Source organism: Psittacula echo (assembly GCF_963264785.1).
Source record: "Psittacula echo genome assembly, chromosome: 1".
NCBI lineage: Eukaryota > Metazoa > Chordata > Aves > Psittaciformes > Psittacidae > Psittacula > Psittacula echo.
Genome location: NC_137735.1, coordinates 92,882,556 through 92,906,352, shown reverse-complemented (window position 1 = coordinate 92,906,352; position 23,797 = coordinate 92,882,556). Strand labels below are relative to the sequence as shown.

Genomic DNA, 23,797 nt, shown 5'->3' with positions numbered 1-23,797 from the left:
CCTGGAAAGTATCCCAGAGCCATTGTTTAATATATATATAAATGTATGCTAAAATTGATATTATATTGATATGCTCTTATTTTTAAAATATTAAAATTCATCATGATTTTGGAAAATATACAGTTAGAATTCATGATCCTTGATATTCAACTGTCAGAGCAGAACAGAAGAAAATAGAACAGAAAGTCTGGTTCTCTGAAATATTTGATTATTCTAAAGAGTAAAAAGCTATTTTGTATTTTAACACTAAAACCAAAGGGCCTTTAGTACGCTGATGTCACTGTTACATAATAGTGCTGGAATTTATGTTTCTTTTGTTTCTCCTACCAAGCTGTAGTAGCAAAGAGAACAGAGTGTATTGATTTGATGGTTAGAATGGCCAGGGTAGTCTTTTAAATCCAATCAGCAGCACAATTTGCAGGAAAAAGAATAGAAGTGCCTTTAGTGATGAGCAGTGGTCAAGAAGATTTTGTGGCTGTGTCACATGATACATACTTTTTTACATGACAGTAGCAAGATGGAGACTCAGAACATCAGAAGAGTTTTTAATACTCGTACTTAGCTCTCAATCACCTGATACGGATGATAGTATGAGACAGGAGGATGAAATAGATAAAGGTTCTTTTTAGGATGAACAATTTCCTTTGTTGCTTGGAAATACATTTCTACGTTTGAAAAAGCCTAAAAGAGTAGAGTGGAAATAATTACTACAAGATCTTTTTGGAAAGCCTGTTCATGTTCTTCATGAATAGGCTTTCCTATTTTACCTCAGAGCATGACAAGAATTCATCATGAGTTCTTTATTTGCATGTACCCTACACCTACAGTGAATTACTCTGTTATCCCCAGAAAAAAAAAGACTTTGAATTTTTGCTCCATGAGCCTTCAAGGAACAATCTAAATCCCCCTGGGCCCATGCAGGGTGAAGCACCAAGGGAGTTTTCTCCAGCACAGCGGTAGCAAGTGGCCCTGTGAGATAGAGCAACCCATTCAGGTGGGCTCTAATGGGCAGTCTTTGGGCACCGCTGCCTATGGCACCACTACCCACCTCCCACTGAACCCTGCAACAATGCACAACTCGAACCACTGGAAAACCTGATGCCTCTATCTGCCACTGCCATTCATGAGTGTGGAAGAGCTGGTACAAACAAGGCCCAGGTATAATTCATGAACTTTTCTCTTGCACTCCCAGATTTGTAGCAGCTTTTCCTCCGTCCAAAGTTCCTCACCCAAATAAGAAGCAGTGATGCTCTTCTCCCACAGGTTATCACAGTGCTTATGGCCAGATGAGTATTTGCTTATGTTTCATAATCCTGATTTCACTGCACTTTTACTGAACAAGAACAATCTTTCTGTCTTTATTCCATATTATTTGCAGTCTTATCAGAGTTCCTACGCAGCACAAATCTTTGATATAGAACTATGAAGGACATTGGCAAGGGCCAAGGAAGGATGGAAAACACAGTTTATTAAAACTGAGAAGATGAAATTGGACAAAATATTTAGTTAGATTTTGTAAAGTTGCATTTTACTAATTCAGTCTGTTTGTTACATTTGTATCAGCTTGAAACCAGCAGTACCAACATAAAGAGATTTCATAATACTACCCTGAAGCATATGAAACTGCTCTCTGTGATCTTAAGACCTTGAAGTCAGCTATGACCTGACACAAAAGAAGGAAGTTCATGAAAGGAGCAAACAGTAATGCAGCCAGAAATGTACAAAGCATGGTATAAACAGGAAGAAATCGTTGAATGCCCTATATTCAGCTGTATGCTGCGGTAAAGGCAGACAAACCAACATCTGTAAATTTTTACAGCAAATCTAGTTTAACATATGAAAATAAGGAACTGATTTCTCAGCAGTGGGTACTTTCCATTTCCAGGAGATTTTATGTTGGACATATCATATTATTAGGCTCTTCTGATGTTGAGAAAAAGATATTTTTAGTAGCTTTTCCTAGGATTGATCAAATTTTCTGTTTAGATTCTGATTCCTTTAATCACGTTGCATGTTAATTGGACTCAAGTTCATGAGTTTTGTTAATTCGTTTTCCTCTTCAGAAAGCAACTTAGCATCAGTTACTGTGTTCCACTAAGAAAACTGCAAAAGTATTTCTCTCAGGTGGCAAGGCCACAAAGAGCTACGATTTTGCTTTGAATTATTTCCTTTTCCCTAAAAATGTGCTTTTCTAAAAATGTACTGCCAAAATTATTAAAATACTAGAGCCAAATTCTCTTACTAGCTGCTTCAGTGTGTTGACTGCCTCACTTAGAGTGAGGGAGAACAAGCCACTACAGAATAGTTCATCTGCAACTGAACAGTTTCTTTTTTGCCCATTATAGCCCACATCAGTTTACAGCTATAAGCATTCTGGAAACAAATATTTCTCCCACTAAACACTTCCTTCTGAAAAACATAATCTGAAAAGAAAGTGAAAACAGAGAACAAAGGAGTTAAAAATATACATTTTGAGAGCTAATATTCTCTAGGAATTCTGCAAAAAAACTTTTCAGATCTCAGCATCAGTGGGAGATATTGATCCAAATCTGTCCCACACCACAGGAAACTTCTATTCTTTTTCTGGAGAGAAAACTACTCAAATCCAACCTATCAGTTACCTCTCTTCATTCTTAAGGGACTTATCAATATTTTTGACTTGCCAGTTCTTTTTGACAGCTGAAACATCTTTATATTTTGGTTAGACATTTGGTTAGATATTATAATCTAGCTAACTAGAGAGGGAAACAAATCAAACAGGGCAAAATAAACCATCTTTTCACTTCAGCGGTAACAAGTAAATCACATCACTCGCCAGAAGTATTAGTGTAACACCATGAATGCCTCACAGCATAAGACTTCAAAGATGTTGTAAGCTGTTATTGCTCCCATTCTGAACTTCATGTCAGAAGTGAGAATAGCTTACATGTGCTTTAGTTACTGAGAGAAGGTTATAGACATTCGGCATGTGACTAAAGGGGAAGGGAAGAGATACCACAAACCAACTTGAACCCTTCACACAGTAATCTGTAGAAATTACAGGTAACGTGTTTGATTCTTCCAGTAAACATCCTTCTGGCATAACCTGTGCTGGCAACTGTTTCCTTCTTTGCAGCTAATACCATCTTTACCACAGCAGTTCCCAACTGCTGCACAGCTGTCACACCTTCCTTTCATTATTTTACCACATGCTGCTTTACTCTTTACAAGCAATAAATTCTTCCTCTTCTCTCTCACTTTATTCCATGGGAAGATCTAGTTCCGCTTATCAACAGTCGTAAGTCCGTGAATTCCAAAGGGTATGTCATTACAGAGAAGCCCCTTGGGTATCCAGGTCTGGTTACATATAAATCCAGCTCCTTGTCCTGTCACTACAGATCTTGGTAAAATAATCTCCTTATGCGTTTCTTATAAGTGCCCTTTAAGTATTGAAAAGATGCAATATGTTCTGAGATGTGTGCAGACCCTTCTCTTCTTCAGGCTGAAGAAGCCCAGCTCTCTCAGCCTATCTTCATAGAAGAGGTGCTCCAGCCCTCTGAGCGTCTTCACTACCCTCCTCTGGACTCGCTCCAATAAGCCCATGTCTTTCTTGTACAGAGGTCCCCAGAGCTGGATCCAGTACTCCAGGAGGGGTTTCAAGAGATAGGAGTAGAGGAGGAGAATCACCTCCCTTGACCTGCTGGTCACACTCCTTTTGATGCAACCCAACTGGGACAGGAAACTGGGTTTCCTGGGCTGCAAGTGCACATTGCCAGCTCATATCTAATTTTCCATCTACAAAAATCCAGTGAAGCCACAATAAAGTTCATAATTATTTTATATTTTTATACCACAAGTGTTTCAATATGATTTATCTAAAGCACAATAAATAAAAATATATAGATCTTTGAAATATCACAGTAATGTTCTCAAATGCAGTAAATAAAATGAGTCTCCCCAAGTCTGTGAGCAACCTGCGTTTGTTACTCCTTGCAGCTCCTAATCTTTTAAAGAACAACATACAATGCTGCTGACAAAACCAAATTCAAGATCACTCCTCAAATTATATGTTGTTACTGACTACCTCCTACAATAAAAGTATAAAGAAATATCACGTGAGCTGTAATAAATGTTTACATAGCAACAAAGTGCCTTTGCTAGTGATTGCCAAATAGTAAGTTACCACCTGCTTGAACCAAAGACGTGTCTTTTTCTTTTGCTCCAAATTATGTCCAGGCACTGCAAAAAGTTATGTGTGGAATTTAAATACTCGACCCTCACTTAAGATTGAGTTATTTGCTATTCACAAAAACTATATTAAGTATAATGGGATTTTACAGAACAGTGGATGAAACATTTTTCCAACAATGTGATTCAAATGTTGATGCAGTAAAATAAAGTGCGTCCTATCCTTTTTCTACAAGGAACCAAAACAGAATACTGTGTTACTGACACACAGATGTCAAATTCTATTTCTATAGTGAACATGAATGAGTTTCTGCAGGCTATTTGTTTACCAGAGACCAGATATAGTTCCTCTACAGTATTTCTTTCAATTTTCACTTTCAAGAGAAAAAACAAAGATACCTGCTATCACGGGGTAATTAAACAAAGTGTTTTAAATCAGCATATATTGGCAGCTCAAATATTACCTTAATTCAATTAATTTTGCATCTTTAACTTAAAAAGAAATAAACCCTTCCTATCAGCCAGAAATTCCTGCTACACAAAACTACTAGAAGACAGATTACCTATGAAAAGGTTAAGTATGAATTTGTGGGGGGTTTTGTTGTTTTGGTATTTTTTTTTTTGGGGGGGGGGGGTGTTGATTTTTTTCCCCAAACCCTTGCTTTTTCCACACCTAAGATACGTCCCTTTCAGAGCAGTACCGAAGTATTGGCCACTATAAAAAGGGATGGGCTTTTTTTTTTTTTTTTTAAGTGTTTAGGTGTAAACACTGAATGAGTGAATTATTAGACTCAAGTTATACATAAAGAACGTGCACAACATGCTATTGCTCAAAGGCATAGTGTGTACAGGACCTCCAGCCTTAGCAGTAGAATAATCTGTGTGATTACTTTTTTTGTACTTAACCAGAATACAGTGGTCCAAGTCCTTTTATTAACTTTCTATCTCTTTTTATAGAATCATAGAAACAAAGAGTGGTTTGGGTTGGAAGGGACCTTAAAAGAGCATCTAATTCCAACCCGCTGGCATAGGCAGGGACACCTTCCACTAGACCAGGTTGCTCACAGCCCCATCCAACCTGTCCTTGAACACTGCCAGGGATGGAGCAGCCACAGCTTCTCTGGGCAACCTGTGCCTGTGTCTCACCACCCTCTTAATGAAGAATTTTTTCCCAATATCTAATCTAAATCTCCCCTCTTTCACTTTAAAGCCATTCCCCCTTGTTCTGTCACTACCTGCCCTTGTAAAAAGTCCCTCTCCAGATTTCTTGTAGGCTCCCTTTAGATACTAGAAGCTGCTCTAAGGTCTCTCTGGAGCTTTCTCTTCTCCAGGCTGAACAAACCCAACTTTCTCAGACTATCTTCATAAGAGATGTTCCAGCACCCTGATCATCTTTGTGGCCTTCATCTGAACTCGCTTGAGCAGGTCCACGTCCCTCCTGTGTTGGGGGCCCAAGGGCTGAATGCAGCTGCCTCGTAAGAGTGAAGTTAGAGGTATTACTCCTCACATCTTCAGGGGCATGCAAAGTATTCACCCAATTTACTACACTCCCACCACAGGGACTGTATACTCATGGTAGCAAAACAAGCCTCACAATAAATTTTCAAGGAAACAAGGGAAAGAGGGAGAGTATGCACATATTTGTTTCAGAAGGGTGTCCATGCATTTGAATGTTAGCTTGGGAAGCAGATAAGTATGAATAGTCAAAGGAAATAATAGAAACAACCCTGACAGATTGTCCGCGACTACAAGTTAAACCAAAATGAAAATGCTGAACACAGCACGGTTTTGAATTAAATTGAGGTTTCCCTCTGAGCATGTGAAAACGTGAATCCCCCATAAGACTTGTAAATAAAGGGTGAAATTATGTGTTTGAAATGCAAGCCCAAGTTTTGTACCATGTGATACTCTACAATGAGACCTTCATATACCAGGGTTTCTGAAGCACTTCGCACCTCCTGTGCCCTCAGGAGTAGAAGCTGTGCCTCAGCTAGCCGGGCTCGCTGCCCCTCGGGCATCTCAGCGAGCACAAGCTGCGAAGCCCACAGCGATAAACGCAAGCACCGGGCTGGATTTTTAGCCCTGCTTCTTTGAAAGATGAGTGTGAACTCACAAGGCGCCGGGAACCCTCGGTGACTCCGCCGAGCGCTTCCCGACCGGGGCGTGTGTGGCCCCGAGAGCCGGCAGAGACCAAGCCCGCCGGGTGCAGGGCGCGCGGCTGCGGGGAGACTTTGCGTCGTCGATCAGAAGCGGTTCGAGGTGCCGCTACAGGCGAGCCGGCGGGGGCGATGAGGGGAAGCGAAAGCGAAGGGAAAGCTGCGGGAGCCAGGAGATCCCCGCGCCAGTGGAGGTGGCAGCGCCGCTGTCTGGCGGGTGAGACACGTGGGGGAACTGGCCGCGTGTGTGCGTGTGCATCCGTCCCGCAAGTCCTCGGGCACGGTCTGTCACTTCAGGGCGCTGCCACGGAGCCCGGCCGGGCGCTCCAGCCCCAGATGATGGTGCCCCGGGCAAGGCAGCAGCCGGCAATGCTGTGCTGCATGCCCGGCGTGGCTTTCGTCCCCGCTCTGCTCGTCAGCTGGTCCTCTGCCGCCTTCATCACATCCTATGTGATCGCCGTGCTGGCGGGGCACGTCGAGCCCCTCGTCCCCTACATCAGGTGAGGCTGGGGCGGCGGTGGGAACTGGTGAGGTGCCGCGGCGGACACTCGGCTATGAGGCGTCGCCTCAGCATGGAAAGTCCGAGGGGAACGCCGCGCCGCCGGCTCCGCGGCTCCTTCCCCCCGCAGCGCGGCTGAGGGGCTCCCCGGAGGAGGAAACGCAGCGGTGGCAGTGGAGGGGAGGCAGAGCAGGGACCCGCTGTGCTGTGTGCGCCTGTCACTCATCACAGCTCCAGCACCCGGGACTCTCTGAGAGCAGCAGTAACCGAACGCTGATGGACGTGGTAGAAAGAACCTGAAACAGTTTTCTGCTGGAGCCAAAGTATGCTGCAGGCCCGATCCTAGCAAAACTTAAGGAGTAAATGATGGAAATGTGGTTTTGTTTGTGTAACTCCAGAACTGGGCCAAAGATGGTGGCAGGACTCGAAGCCTTACAACAGCTTTTGTGGGGGACATACACCCTCACAAAAATGCATCTTTAAAATTTCAGCATAGGAACAATGAGTGTAAAAGGCTCCCTGAGCCTTTTCTACTATAGAAAGGCATCTTGTTTCTATAACCTTGGTCATTTCTATGATTTAAGCACAATTCTATATAAACCATTGTTTATACATTGCTGATATTAACGCTTAAATCTGAGCTGTGAAATCACTAGTACCCAGTTCTTAGTAGATTAAAGGTAAACCAGAAATCCCAAAGTGGCTTGATATGTGGAAGATCTAAAATAGACTTTAAATTACATATTTCAAGAAATATCTAGACCTAATTCCTTGAAAGACTTTATTAACATGCATAATTTCAGAAGATTACTAACCTGATTCGTGCATATATGTAAATTTGATTGTCTATCACATCCTAAGCAAGTGAGATGGTGCAAATGACACTGCAACCCAGAAGAAAATTTGCCTTCATTCAAATTGAGCCAAAGAAAATTGGGCTTCATGCTTATGTTAGCAAAACTTTTTAAGATCATCTGCCCAAATCTGGACTCGGCTCTTGTACATGCACAAATACCCCACTGCCTTTGTAGTTATGCTTTTCCTTGGTTGCATGCACAATTTTACTGGCACAAAAGTGCTTGTAACCAGCGTAATTTATTCATTCTAACCAAGAAAAAAAACCCATTTGATATAACCTTTGTCCAGACTCGGCACATGGTTTGTGCTCAGAAGGATTTTGAGGTCCTGTAGTAAGAAATTTGAAGGATGATGTTTCTTATTTGAAGCCATGTCCTTGAAGAAAATATATGAGAGAATAGGATAGGGTTTTTTTGGTGTTATTGTTTTTGCAGTCAAGTTTTTGACAGCTTGGATATCTCAGTTGTGTCATTCTTCGTAAAAAAGTAGACCAAACCTGTAAGTCTGATGAATGTATCACAGCTGCCTTAGTTATATCAATCTAACAGAACATCTCACTGAAAACAAGACCCTAACATTCTTATACTTTAAATAAGGAAACACAATAAATGTATACATACTTTAAACCCCCCCCCAAGATATATGAGGCTGTGTTAGTCGTTAAAAAACTCCGAACAAAAACCAAAAAATAACCCAGTCACATTTCAGGCCTCTGCATTTGCTAGTAAAGTTTCTAGTAAAGTATATCCTTTTAACACGTTTGGACTAAGGATATACATTGATTGTTGGTGAACAACCTGTAATAATTCAAAAGCTACATGGTCTAAACATATAATCTTCATTGAAGGTGCACTTGGGAGAAATATGATGATTCCTTCTGGAGTACTCAGGCCAATAGTCATTCCATAGTTCGTATGCTTATTGTGGAGGTCATTTTTTTAGCCTAAGAAGTTGAATCATGGGATTAAGAATGTGATTCAGTGAACTTAAGAGTGATAAAAAAGAGGAAGAATGTTGCAACATTTCAGTTGTGCAATATCTTAAAATAAACTATAAAAATTATCTAGAGCTTATATGGGGAAATTCCAGTTACAGAAAGGAGAAAAATATTGACAAAATTCATTTCAAAGTTTCTGTAATTGGTATTTGCACTCCTCAAGTAACCAGTCTATGCCTTGAGGTAACTGATTAATTTTATTTGTTTACCATGTAACAGCTGTCACAGTGAGAGAAAGACCACATCTAAATTTGTCACTGAAACTGTACTAATGTCTCATCAAGTAAACCACATAAATACATTTCTGGGTAGATAAAAATGAATATGATTTTGTGTTTTCTAGCAACTGAAGCATAAAAAGTGGTCAGGTTATGCCCAAATTAGTCCTTTTGCTCATACTACTCACAATCCAAACTAGTTTGGATGTGCTGGGGTGGCTGTTTGGTGGTTTGAATTCTCAGGGAAGGAGTAAGGGAATTTTCCTTGAGCTATTTGCTGCCAGATGGTACCTCTGGATCAATCAGAACTCCTGTAGGCAGAATTTAACCCTCCCACTTTAAAAAATTGGGACTTCAGTTTGAAGAGAAATAGTTTATGATGGCTATGAAGAAAATGTTATGATGATGAATCTTTTGGCCCTACAATATTTATCCCTTGTCTCGTCTGACTTCCTGTCTTTCCATTCTTCAGGGGACTGTTTGTAGAATTCTGCTACATGAGATGGATACACAGATCCTGTCATGCAGGGTTTGTATGGTGGTTTCCATGGTGGTTGAGCTCGCCTAGGCACCATAGCAAATAAATGAGCATGTTTTTGTTTCATATGTGCCATTTGCTTTTTTCTTTTTCATGAAAAGAGAGTAACTGTCACAAATACTTTTTTACTTTATTTTTTTTTTCAAAGCAGGAGACTGGAAGCAGAACAAAAATATACCTAAGTCTTCACTTAGCGTCAGGGATTTTATAGTGGAAAATATGGCATTAAAAAAATTGTGTCCTTAACAGACAACACAGAAGTGCAGTACTTTGTAAATACATTGCAGATATGATATAGTATTCTTGGTTTCAAGTTTCTTGAAAGCATGTATCTAAGATTATTGAGTTTGAAAATAAACAATAGCAAAATTCACCTATAAGCTTTATTTAGCTTGGGTAAAGCTTTAGTTAAAAAATAAATGGAGTTCAGTGCAATTTCATGTTATTTGGATTGCTCTTATGTTTTGAAGTGTTCCAAGAACTTCAGATGGCTTTCTTTGCATGTGCTGATTTCATTTTTTTCTCACCTGAAGTCCTTCAAAAGCTTTGAAGTGATTACAGTCCGGTACTTAGCATAGAGCAGTTTCTGATTTGAAAAAGTCCTTCAAGATTCTCACAAGTTGACCACTTTTTAAATGGAGTTTAAAATAAGGATAAGCTGTGAAGTTCAAGGTTAGAAAATGGGCTAAATGAAGCATGGATTAAGATGATTTTAATTGTCAAAATGATTTTTAAATGTCAAAACAAAAATAAGATTCACTGTACTGTTTTCATTGATTCTACTATCGAAGAGAAACAAGACTGGTACAGAGTACAAGCTAGAACAAGTTTCAGAAAGCATTACAACAAGAAAATACACATGAATAGGGATTCTTAATGTCTGAGAAGTTGTAAAAACTTGTCTAAAAGTCTGGTCCAGGCTTTTGCTCTCTGAGAATTTGGAAACAATCTACTAAAAAAACCCCAAACAAACCACCACCAACAACAATGGAAAATAAGCCCAAACCCCCAAAAATCAAACCCAAGATTTTCCTCTGGTTTTTTGCATAGTCTTTTCATGGGAAAGTATTCTTCCTTCACCCTAAGCTTCCTCGCATTCTTGATAAATCACCTTAGCAACTGATTACACAAATGCTTCTGTAATGTAGAAGGAGTTTGAGAACAAATATTAATTTCTAAAACAATATATCTTTTGTTATGGTCATACTCTCCTGGCTTACATTTAACAGAACTGTCAAAATCTTTGAGAATGATTGCTTATGTAGAGAGTGCTTTCTCGTTTGGGTGTTAAGAGTACATGCATTCATGCTGAGCGCCTGTCATTTTGGCTGCACTTAGCGGTAGGTTCAGAAGTTTAGCACCGAAAACTAATAATCCACCCTCACTGTTGGGATGAAGAGCATTCACCTTGAATTGCATAAAACCCCCTAAATTCTAGCTAGTACCTACTTGTTCCATCGTACACCTAAGTGAAGCTTTTCCTCAGAATCTTTGCTTAGTTTCCACTGGACTTGGATGTTACCTAAAATCCTTACATGTTTATGTTTCTGGCTGTAGGGTTCCTTGAGCGCTTCTGTTTACACACACAGTCGTGCCTCTTGGTAATGCTGAGTAACTGAAAACTCAGCTCACACCCAAACTATGTAAAGGTTTCTGAGTTACTTGTTTTCCATTGGCTTGACCAACAGAGACTGATCAAATAGATATCAACTGGTTGTACATTAGACAAAAAAAGATGATGGCATCTCAGTATTCTTCTGTCACTGAAGTACTCACTTTGTATAAGAGTCCTGCTTGAGGGAATATTCTCCTAGGAGTATGTCCTTCCTGCCAGGAAAGGGCATTCTTGGGGATAGGTGATGGCACATATGTAGGGAAAAGAGGGAATAGGATTCTATGATGAAGGTACTCCATTTTCTACATAATATGTATTTTGTATATATGCTGGTTTTCATATGTATGTGTGCATATAAATTCTGTAGATATTCTCATGCTCATGCTCCATTGGTCTGTCCCAGTGAATGTCTAATTAATCCCTATAAGGGTGAATTGCTCCAGCAGAAGGGATTTACAACACCTTGGGTTTCAAGTACTCTTGAGTGTATCTACATTAGTAAATAAAACCGTGCCTAGGAAAATTCCCAAGCATAGGAATGCAGTTACTCTCCTGGAGTATAGTCCTTTCAAACAAATCGGGAAATTAAGCCAAATTTTCTTACATCTTAGAATACTGAGTGCCATTAGCTATGTTTTACTCTATCACGGCATTCATTTGGCAGATAAAAGAAACATCATTTCTAAAATGTCATTTATGTGATCATTTGTGTCATTCATGAGTAAAGTATCACTGTCACATCTGTGAATACTGCATACAGAAAAAGAAATACAGTTCAAATAGTATAATCTAAAAAGATGATTTATTTCTCAAAAGAAAGATTCAATATTGCAAAGAGAGGTTAAGTGTGCAGCAGACGACATTCCAGTTGTTCTGAATGTTTAAATGTCTTGCGCACATAGCAGCACTTCATACAAGCTACATTTATCTTGGGGTTTCATGTGTACATCTCACTTACATTTCACGTACCTCAATTAACTTTTAATTTCTTTTTCTTCCTGCTTTAGTGACACTGGAACTAAACCTCCAGAGAGTGGTATCTTTGGTTTTATGATTAATATTTCAGCCCTTTTAGGTATGTATAAGGTACTTGGTTTGAACACAACAAAGAAATGAAAACTAGCAAAAACTGTCTCTCTACATTGTAGCCCATACAATATTCTGCAGAAAAAAACCTACTTCTCAATACAATATTATGCAGAAAAACTGCTCCACAGTTAAATGGTAATATCAGATAGATGGAAGCAATATTTAGAGGACCAGGTCCTTAAAGTTAGCAAGTGAAGGCTTAGAGGCACCTCTGTATCTGAAGAGCACCTCATCTGTGCAAAGTAGTCAATGTATATGGAAATAAAAAGTGGAAGAAGGACGGTATAATTACTTGCCAAAAACTGTATCTTTGGCATAGGAAGACATTTGATTTTAGGATGCTGCAGGAAAAGGAAGAACAGTATTGAAGCAACACCTGGTTTCCTCTGCAAGATGCCTACTCCTCTGCTAAGTGTCTGCTGGCCTTGAATCAGGAAGTTTGGAATGTTCTATTTACTTCTAGGGGATGGAGGATCAAGAGCTGTGTGTCCCTGTATCCATTTAGTCCATGACGGCCTTCAGGCAAATTAAAAAAATCACATATTTTACCTTTTCTAAGAGCCTCTTTCAGTCACTAGCTTGGTGTGTTTCATATGATCTTACAGTACCCAGACAAAGTTATCTGATTTATTTTTCCAGCTGTAAATAGACTAAAACTCTATTCTGTGCTATTGAACTGTGGAATACAGTCTCCAACTTACAATATCCTGATGAACCACGATCTAATTCAGCAGAGGTGTTTGTCAGGAGTGACCTGCATATTGAGATCACATAGACTGGAATAAAATCTTTGTGTGGTGGCTTGAGGACATTGTTGTACTAAAGAGCAGCCAGAATTGGTCCAAAAGCTTTGAAAATATTTTCTGGATACACAGTTAGTTACATTTTTTTTCCATTTACACTCCACAAAAATGTATTAATTTATCAGAACATCCATTCTAAGGAACAGAATAAATCCCCTACTTCCAGTTTATGGTTTATTTCCCTCTAACATCTATTCTTGATGTGGAATGTCAATGCCTCTGTGCCTAAAATGCACAGGAGAATGGCATTTAAATTAGGGTTTTGCTTGAAGTGATGTGCAGTTATTTCTAGATAGCATTAATGTCAACACTAAGATGTTAAGACAGTTCTATATGGAATAACACCCCTGAAATTCACTACCTTTTTTCTTCATCTCAGCAGAGTTAAAGGCAGTATTATTTTCTGTATGCTAATGTGTTACATGGCAAGGTGTTAAAATGTAAGCAATACATCATCATTGAAATAAATACATATTTTTTTTGTTTTTCAGGTGCAATTACAATGTGCATCAGATATTTATTAATAAAGAAGCAAAATGAGTCATCACACTTTATTAGGTCTTCATGCAATGTGTTTTCATTATGTATTGGATTGATGGGCTGTACTGGAATGAGCATAGTTGCAACTTTTCAGGTATGACTGTAGATTTCATATCATAAATGAAACTGAATTTGTTTTATTAGTTCAAAAAAATCAGAACTGTAAGAGTGGCAAATATCGCAGTGTGGATACTTGGCAAATGGAGTAAGAATGTTTTTCTTGCTCCTGCCTTTTCTCAGTAGCTTCAAAAGACAGTTTCACTTTCTCCCTGTATACTAGATCTTTTGCTTGTGCAGTTATATTAGTAAGGGAGTTTGTGTGTGCTTGTCTTGTAACATGTCTGCACTAGAAAACAGCTTGATATAGATCCTTTTGCTGTAACTTTTACTATGAAAATCTTACTGTAAAAAAGCTTTGCTTTTCACAGTTTAGTTTGCTTACAGTCTAGGCAGAATAACTCAAACTAACAAAAGCACCGTATTTTTAGCTGCACACTACCAGCATTTTCTACAGAATAAAATAGACTTATCTGACAGGTTAGAACATTGAGCACAGTATTTGCCTATTGTTTTGAATCTGTAGGAGATGACGTAACGATATATTAAGTCTTTTGATAGAGACATGTAGAATTACCAGTTACAATACCAGAAAGGATAGGACATCTCATTATAAATCAAAGAAGTCCAGCCCACAGTGTCTGAAAGAAAATTCAATAGAGAAGAAAGATACTGAACAGTTTATTGAATTCTTTTCACCTTTTTAAGCGTGGAAGTGTGTAACAGGGTACTTTTTAACACAACCTTTTAGGACACTTGCTCTCCAAACTTTAGCTCAGAATCAAGGCAAGTTTAGTTTGCAGGTAGTTTGAGATACTGCCTTTAAATCTGTGGAAACAGGCGAACTACTCCTTTGAAAGGATGGCCTCCCTTGGGGAACATTTTGGTAAATACCATTGTGCTCATATAGTGACCAGACAACACATGGAGAAATAAAAATAAAGATTGTCAGGGCTTCAGCAGCCAATACAATTTTGCATGTAATTGACATGGTATTTTCAGACGAAAAACTGCCTTAGACTGCTATCTTGCTCTTTTTAGTTGTACCTCCATGCAGTGACTATGGATTGCAAACACTACAGGCACTGCAGTTTATTCTAAACATGAAATTCTACTTTTAAGTATCTGTACTCTTATTGATTAGGTTTTATATGTGTCACCAAAAAAAATCGATAATGGAGAAGAGTGTTGCTTGAGTGAAATAGAAAACAAACTCTGCTTCAGTAAGGAAAAGACAAATCAGGAATGCAAAATAATTTGGGAGAGAGTCAGGGAAGCAGAAAGTTTGGTCCTAAAGTTTCCAGTTTCCAGTTATAGCACTGGTTCTTTTCTAATCTTTATTGCCTCTCATTGCCTGTTTATAAGCTCCTTCCTCACCTAAATTTTCTTTCCTCTACTCTGATCTCACTTTTCCTGTTAAGTGCAGTTTGTAGGAAGGGTTCAGAGCACAGTACGGATCTAATCAGCCTAAGAACCCAGTCTAGCTGATTTTTGAGCATTCTTAATTGCCCAGGAGGATTGAAATGGTGGCTGCAACTCTTCAGTCTTTTAAGTGCTTAGCGTACAACTGAGAAACAGTAAACTCATATCCCCATTTACCATTAGAATAACTGGGACATGAAGAGGCTGTGAGATTTGCTCATGATCAGGTGATTGTTTCACATCAGGAGACCAAAGCAAAGCTGGAATTACAAGTTGTTTCTTTAGCATTCCGTCTAGTCCATCTAAACAGTGGGTTGTTTAGAAAAAGTCACATTCATGTGCACTATCTGTTTGTTTCTTAACACTTATTTTTCCCCAGCAAAATGAGCTAACACCATACCCGAGTACTGTAGTGGAGCTGATTGACACTATTGAGCATCAGTTCATTTTCTGTTTCCCCAAAAGAAAATATTTAGTTTGATAAAAAGGCTTCAGTGTGAAATTATACTGGAAATATTGAAGATTTGCTTTTATTTACTCAAATCTAGTGCCACTTGTGGCAAGTCTTTTAGGTAGTGTAATTAGTTGTAACGAAATTTTTTTCACCCTTCTTGTTTCAGGGTAAGACATGATAGGTAGCATGGGGGGTTAATGGTAGTGGTCTCAGAATACTTAGCAAAAGTGATAAAGGAGGTGAGAGAAAACTCTAGTAGTGCATCCTCTAAAAGTGAAAGTTTCTGATAAAATAAGTAACGGTCATGAATAAGGTGTTTGTTCTCTCTTTTAAATAACACAATGCTTAAAATACAGACATGAAAGACATTGGAGGGTTAGCTTTAAGAAGATAATTGGATAAGGAAGGAAAAATCCAGTAGCCCTTAATGAATAAGGCAAAGCAAAAAAACAGGTCTTAGCAAGTCTGGTTTTGCCTGTTTGACATTGCATGTGATTAAAGACATATTTTCTTGTCTTTGAGTAGGAAACTTAGGAGGCTTACTATAGCAGAAGTAGCAACATTTCCCAGGTTCTATAGGGATTGAGTGTGATGGTCTTTTTAGGGAAACTGTAGCAGTTTCATGGGAACAAGACCATGTTAGAAAAGTTCTGTATAATGTGTATGGGGCTAAATACAAAAGCCAACAGTTATACTTGCTTAATGCTTTCCATACCAAATCTTGTAATTCCTATATGGAAAGCAAAAAGTGGAACAGAGGAATAAAAAATGCAAGTATAGATGAAATGTCACTTAAATACCTGTGTGAGGAACGTGCTTTAAAATCTGACAGAACTTAATAGATCACAAAGAGATAGAAGGGAATGAGTAGAAAGAAAAGTATGTGAAAAAAAGAGTTTTAAAGAGCATGTGAACATAATCACCATCACAAGGCAAAGAAAACAGTGGCCTCCAGGCAGGAAATATATGAAAATATGTAATGAAAGGATATAGATATGTTTTCATGAATCACTAAAATAGAAGTGTAGTAGGTCAGATCATAGCACGTTAGGTGACAGAAAGGAGCTTTAAAGCTGATTTTCCTGTCTGATACTGGATTCCAAAGTAGCACAACTTTGTAATTTTTTGAAACATTTATAGAATACAATAACTTCTCCGAAATCTTGTTGCTGGATATTCTACTTATTTGTTTTAAAGGAGAGAATCTTCCATTGGTAGGGTATTACAAAATTATAGGCCACATACAGTGTTACTGAAATTGTATACACATTTTCACGTGTTGCGGAACTTGAATAAAAGTAGCTGATGATGTGGAGAAGAGTAGGAAGGCTGAATAATTCAAGACTGACAGTGTAAGACCTTCATATTAAGAGCTTATTTTAGCTCACACTTAAAAAAAAAAAAAGTGATTAATTTTCTGCTGACTCTTTTCCTGGAGCCTTGTGGCTGGCCATTGGACGGTAAGGGACGGACCTATAGCAGTCACTGTTTAGAACAGCTTCCATAAAACTTTACCATTAGTTAGAGCACGGCCACACAAATGCAGATTAGCCTTTCAATGCAAAAGGATGAAAACCTTTGGCAGAGTAGAGGGAAAAAGGAAGTATCGGAATGTCTTAAGAAAAACACAAGCCAGTTCCTGTTTGTGGAAATATTAACTGGTAATAGTCCAACTGCTGAACAGCACTAACATGGATTTTTCTTTCATCTTCCCTGTGTAGACTGTTGGGAGAAGGGACTGTTTCTCACTGCTTGTATACTCTCAGCATAATATGTCTACCATCTTCTTAAGGCTCATTGATACCACTGTACAAATGGTAGCAGCTAATCATGGCAATGATTTTCTTTCCAGGAGCTGTCTGTTCCCACTGTCCATGACATAGGAGCTTTGGTGGCATTTGGCTCTGGTGTTGTATACATTACCCTTCAATCTATAATCTCTTACAAGTCCTGTCCACAATGGAATACTTACTTGATGTGTCACATAAGGATGGCCATCTCTGTAATATCATGTATTGCTTTCATTCCCAGTATCCTTTATGGTGTATCCCACAGCTTTCTGTTTATGTGTTCATGATCTTCCTTTCAAGTTTTACCATCGCTGATAAAAATGAAAATGAGGTTACAGTCTCTATGGGGCTGTCTAATATTTCTGCTATAATAATGCTTATAACATGTTGAGACAACATTAATAGCATAAAGATGAGTCTCAGGGTCTTCTAAAAAGCTGTGTCTTTCAGTGGTATATCTGAATCAAATGTCTTACTGTTCTTCATAGGGTCATGCAATAATAAAGCTAGACCAACTTTCCAACCTCCTTCGTTTGAAGGACAGTACAGAGAAAGGCTTGCAAAAAGGGGGCATTGCTTCTAATATGAACCTAACACATAGACATGTAAAATACAGTGGCATACACAAGGTTTCTGTCAAGACTAAGCAAGTGCTTTTGACCATATTGGTTTGAGCTTGGCTTCATTAGATGCCTCCCCTAGAGACACATTCGATACACTTACTGCCTTTTCCCACAGCTTCTGAAATTAGAATCACCCTATTGATTATATTGGTCTTTAGGTGATATGCCAGTGTTAAAAAGTTGTTGTAGCAGATCATCCCACCAGCCAGCCAGCTACAGCCTACTTTTGGTTTCAGCAGTTATGAAAGTACTTTTAAAGAGGGTCCTATTCCTGAGAGAAAGTTGTACAAATAAGGCACCTACTGTGGACCAATGGAAGACAACATGGTTCCTATTCCAACAATGCAGGACTCTGCCCTAACAGTTCTCAATCATGAATGCGATCTAAGTTTCGGAATGTCTCCCCTTACTCTCTGTACTTCAGAAGAACCCAGAGAAACCCTTATTTGTGCAGAAAATTGTTTTGCTTGCTGCTATCAGATACCTCTCAATAATGTGTTTCATTTACTTGTCTTAATACTTCGATTTCGTATTCTGTTTGTTCAGGATCCTGTGTTACATACAGTAGGGGGAGATGGGGTCTTTTTTATTTTTGTAAGCAGATATTTTCAATTACTCACTAAACTTTTATAGTCTCCTTTACACTGTGTTTTTCCCAGTGATTGTGTTTGCTTCAAAAATTTCCGTGACAAAAATTGATTGGACTCCACGTGAAAAGGTAACATCTCACTAAGTAGCCGGCTTATTCTGTATCATATTGTTTGGGTAGGCTGTTATGTTTATCTAAAAGTGTATAGCACTAAAAACACTTCAGAAACTTTAGATAGTACATTATCGTGAACAGATTTGTGAAATCTCACTGACTGGTGGAATAGTTTCCAGTTACTTATTTCTTCAATAGAGAACTGTCTGTGGTTTGGGTAAGAGAACTTGTCATGGAAGGGTCAATCTTCAGGGTGTTAGACTTTCATTTTAACAAAGTGTTTGAAACTTACTTAAAGAACAAATTGTATAGTTTCATTTTCTGAAAATGAACTTCAGACATGAGACACAAGTGGACCAATTTAATTCTGAAGTTTTGGAGCTTTTTTACAACCTTTGGTTTCTCAGCTTTTCACCATTCTTTTTTAAATAGTCTTTACCATTGTGATAAATATTTGGGGTATGACCTGAAGCATCCTAAAGTCAGTATCAGGTATTTGAATTGATTTCAGTCATCTCAGAATTATAAGTATGAAAGGTAAATATTCTTTTTGGACAAACTTTGACTCATGTGGTATAAAAAAGCAGGTTGAATAATGCAGGAGCGTATCCTGCTGGAAAAGCTTAATAAAAGCAAACTTGGCAAATGTATTCCAGCTGAACACTGGCAAGGCAGCCATGAGATAAATCTTCACAAGTTAGATAATTTTAGTAATAACTGCCTCTTGAAGTTTGTTTTTGGTTTTTTACTTCAGATGGAAGGATAAGCAAATGCTTTTACTGAAACAGATGACATATTTGTTGATGGCAAGTTAAGAAACACCCAACATTCTGCTCGTTTCATATTGCATAGGGTTTTTATGATGGTCTACTTGAAAACAAGGGTCTTATCAGGAACTGTCAAATAAGGGTAGCCCTCCATTTTAAAACATTGTGAGAATTTACTGGGTGTAATAGTACTACTGAACACAGTGGCTCTGTGTAGAAGTCTTGACTATGGGCACTTTGATATTCTTCACATAAGAACTAGTATTTTTCAGAAGTAAATTATATTCAAGCTATGTTTTGATCTTGTGCTGACTGTAGTTTTCTTATACTTTTTTTTTATGTTGGTGCACAAGATGTTGCTTAATGGAACATAGAATCATAGAATTATAGAATGGTTTGGATTGGAAAGGACCTTAAGATCTAGTTCCAACCCCTCTGCCATAGGCAAGGATGTCTCACACTAGACATAGGCAAATTTGATAAATATGTTTGCCATTCTGTAAAAACTAAATCTGAATTGACTTTTATAGAACAGCATATTTGGAAGATGAACTATAAATCACAGAATATTTGTTGGATTTACAGAAGTATATAGCTATTTTTTCTAGCATTCCACAGTTATTTTGCTAAACTTTTTCATCTGAAAATTGGTTTTATGTCTTATTTCATCAGGATTATACCTATCATGTTGTGAGTGCAATCTGTGAATGGATGGTGGCCTTTGGTTTTGTCTTCTTCTTTTTAACATTCATTAGAGATTTTCAGGTTGGTATCTACATATTTTACCAGTGACTGAGAAGCACTATGAATAGTAGATAACAAATGCAATAGAAAATTACCATTCTTTATCTCAGCTAGATATAGCAAAGCTATCCAGAAACAAATTTTATCAGCCACAGAACTGATTGCTATCCAGCTAATGAATATTTTTCCCCTGGATTTTAATACATAAAAATCAGTTTTATAAATCAGTTGAATAGGTGTCTTGAAAATTATTCAGTAAATTAATACATTCTACTTATTTACCTAGCTTTTGTAGACAGAGACCCTCTAAAGGTGACATAATACCAAAATAAATGGTGCAACTAAACGTAACAATCCAGTGCATTTCAACCACAGATGTTTTCTTTCTTTTTTAAAATTACACATTTTGATATACATTCCTCACCATGCAAAGTATATAAAATACTTTGTGAAAAGTATTGGCATGAGAACCTTACGGTTTGGATAGCTGGATCTGGTGATGCATCAATCCTGACTTTAAGGAAGAGAAAAATATTAGTTAAAAGGAAAACACTTTCATACGACCTGTGGGAGGCATGCTTTGATCTTAGTTTCTTCCTTGCTAACTCTTGTTTACACTGTGTGTTCCAGCTGCAGTGTTTTATGGGGTTTTTATTTGGTATAGCGACATAAAATTCTGGAAATAAATACCAATGTGTGAGTTCTTAGCAAAAGAACTTGTAAAAAACCAATAAAAAAATAAAAGAAACATTGCTCACGACAGGTGTGTTGTGGAGATTTGAGGACAAAACCTCCTGGATATACTGTAGCTGCTAGGATCATTGGTTCCTTATCCTTCTCAGACTGCTGAATGTTTGTTTTCCCCATAAAGTAGTTGTATCATTGCAAGACTGGAGTAGAGAGCTTAAGGTAGAAAAGGCTGAGAACTGCTGCTTTATATCACAATTACAAAGATGAACTAACTCAGTTGTGATCGCTATGATGTCATACCCCATACTAAGGTCTTTCATATATACCATAGCCTTAAGCAAATCCCACAAAGTTAAAAACTAGATCCAAGGACTTCCATAACTCTAGAAACAATTATCGAGATCACGTATGTGAGCCAGTTGGTGCTGTAATAAATTGCTAGAGAATATATCCCGAATTCATGGAGGTGGGATAGGAATTAAAATACTGAGAACCAAATCCTCTAAGTCCTCTGGCATAAAACCAGAGTTTGAAATTAGATCATGTAAAACTTGGTAATTAATTTACTTGCTTCTTCAGTTATGTGCTTGCTCAGCATGGAAGTGGTTAATAATAATCTATACTTAACTTCTATAAACATACACAGAAATCAGTTTTCATCTAAGGATTCCAAGCTAACATATATTTTGCTAACTTGATAGAAAAATTTCTACACCTGTTTACTTTTGATTGGTAGTACTGAATGGACTCTGGCCTTAGGGCTTTCCAGTATTAAAAAAAAACCCAAAAAACAAAACCAGAGAGAGGCTCACAGAACAAAACACTGTTGGAAAAAAGGTAATTGTTCAAAATTACTCAATGCATTATCTTAAAGGCATCTAAACCTGACAAAAATATGGAGGGAGTATTCAGAAATGCATGCATCATTAGATATACCATTTGGGGGGAAGGTATTTATTGCCAGTACACCTTTCCCTGATGTCTACATTTATAGACATGTCTTTTATCAACAGTGAGACTCTTCCTTGGGAGATACATACTTGAAGATAATGCTGTAGTCCTTAGAGCAGCTGAATCATTTTCTAAGTCTGCTTCAGAGCACAGATCCCAAAGTGTTCAACATTGAAAGTTTAACTATATATATAACTATTGTGAACATAATAAATAAGAGAAAGCAATGGAATTGAGCTAAGTAGAAATGCAGACATTTTAAATTACAGGCTAAATGTTAGAATGAAATCCAATGTTGGTGTTTGACAGTGACAGATAAAATTTTTAGATACAATTTAAATTCTACGGTTTTTTTTGTCCTTTCAGTGCTCACAGAAAGCCAAACTATTGATTCAGAAAAAAGAATCACCAGAATCTAAGAAAAATAAGTCTTCACTTTTCTTTAGAATTTCTCACAATATGTATTTCACTTGAATGCATTTTTTTTGTTTTATCTCATTATACTTTATATAATAGAACTGTCAATTTATCTTCAGCTGATCTTGTTTTATTTTTCTTTTAGAGAGTTTCTTTAAGGATATCGACAGAAATACATGAAGACTCCTGATAGTGGAAAAAATTATATTTTATATATATGAATATATTATAGGTTTCTTTTTACTCACAGAAAATGTTACAGAGGGATAGGGTTTTATAAAGTTGTATAAAGAGGCCATGCCATTAACTCCACAACAACTAGAACAGCATCCACGAAATCACTTTAAAAACTTGCAGCAGTGTTCCTGCTACTTTTTTTGCAATATTTTGTAATTTTTATACTTTTTGGTAAATTAAAAATACTGTAATAGAAGCAATCTGCAGAAGCACTTGAAAGTCATTCAAAGACTCGATCTCCTTAGCACTTTGCTTTTGGGCATATCCATACCTTTTCATTTGCTATGGTCTGGTAACATTAGTTTTAAACTTGAGAAAGCACCTTTTGCAAATAGTTAGGAAAGTCTAAAGAGAATGGAAAACACTAAGGCTGAATTCATATTAATTGGCAAGGACTGTGGAGAAAAGTGTGAGCAGTATTGGGCATCTTTGTTTCAAGACTAGAAATTTGCAGTTAGTAGATGGCAACACTATGCTACATCTTTCCGATAGTGGACACTGTAAACAAATACAGATCCTAGGAGAAGATTAAACGACGCTGCTTGAAAAATGTTGTCTAATCATCACTGCACTGTGTGTTTGTAAGAGTCTACTCCTTTTCCCCCTTCATGCACTGATGGCCATAGGAAGCTTGAAACTGAAGTGGGAATAGAAAGCAAATTTATGATGTACTAAATGCATGATCTACTAAAGAGAAACCTTAGTTATAACTTGGTTAATAGAAGGCAGAAGTTTTTCAACCTACAGTTGAAACAGAATGACGAGGGCCTACAGAAGTCACTGGGAGCAAATGGAAAACAAGAGGTGGCACTACAAGTTCTCAGTTGTTCAGTTGTATGTGTATCAGTTTTATATATACATAAAATCGAAGAAAAAAGAATTCTGGAGAGCTTCCATAGTGAAAATATGGCACATTTGCTGCTAGAAACTTCTGTAATGAAAATCTTGGAAAAGAACTAATTGAGAGGTCAGATGTTACAAGTATCTGGAGGCAAAAGGGTGTTCTGTGGACTGATCAGCTACCTCCATTTTGTGCACTAACCACTTGGCTATCAATCAAGTTCTCTGAAAATTACATTTGCCATGGTCTATCAGAGTTCATGCAGAAATATTGATGAGTTTCAGTTGCTAATTTTCCATAAGATTAAAAAAAAAAAAAGTGCTTTGGAGAGTGGTGTCTGAAGACTGTCATCTGTTCATATTTCCTTTAATGTGTATTTTAAACTGTATTAAATTCAGCTGTTTCACAAATTGAAGAGTCTGTGTTTTCTTCCAAATAAAAACAGTTCAAACATTTTTCACTGTCAGATTTGCTTTCCCCAGTATTCAGGTTATCTTGCAGAGGTTTTTAGTTACGATAATGTTAAAAATCAAATCTAGTACTGACTCAATGCGAACTGTCTTGCTGATAAGGTATCCTGCAAAGGGCACGTATTCCTTCAAGTGAAGATCAGAAACTCAG

At 37.7% G+C, this 23,797-nt stretch overlaps 1 protein-coding gene across 1 annotated transcript; it reads left to right on the top strand.

Annotated features, from left to right (window-relative positions):
- Window positions 1-6,692: 6,692 nt before the first annotated feature.
- On the top strand, window positions 6,693-22,288 carry DRAM1 (DNA damage regulated autophagy modulator 1; the record flags this gene model as incomplete). The annotated part of the gene is made up of 7 exons (XM_080633817.1): window positions 6,693-6,823; window positions 12,056-12,123; window positions 13,432-13,574; window positions 17,266-17,443; window positions 18,486-18,544; window positions 19,969-20,061; window positions 22,244-22,288. The coding sequence occupies 7 exons, from the start codon at window positions 6,693-6,695 to the stop codon at window positions 22,286-22,288; spliced, it is 717 nt and encodes a 238-aa protein (XP_080489943.1).
- Between the last annotated feature and the right edge of the window lie 1,509 nt (window positions 22,289-23,797).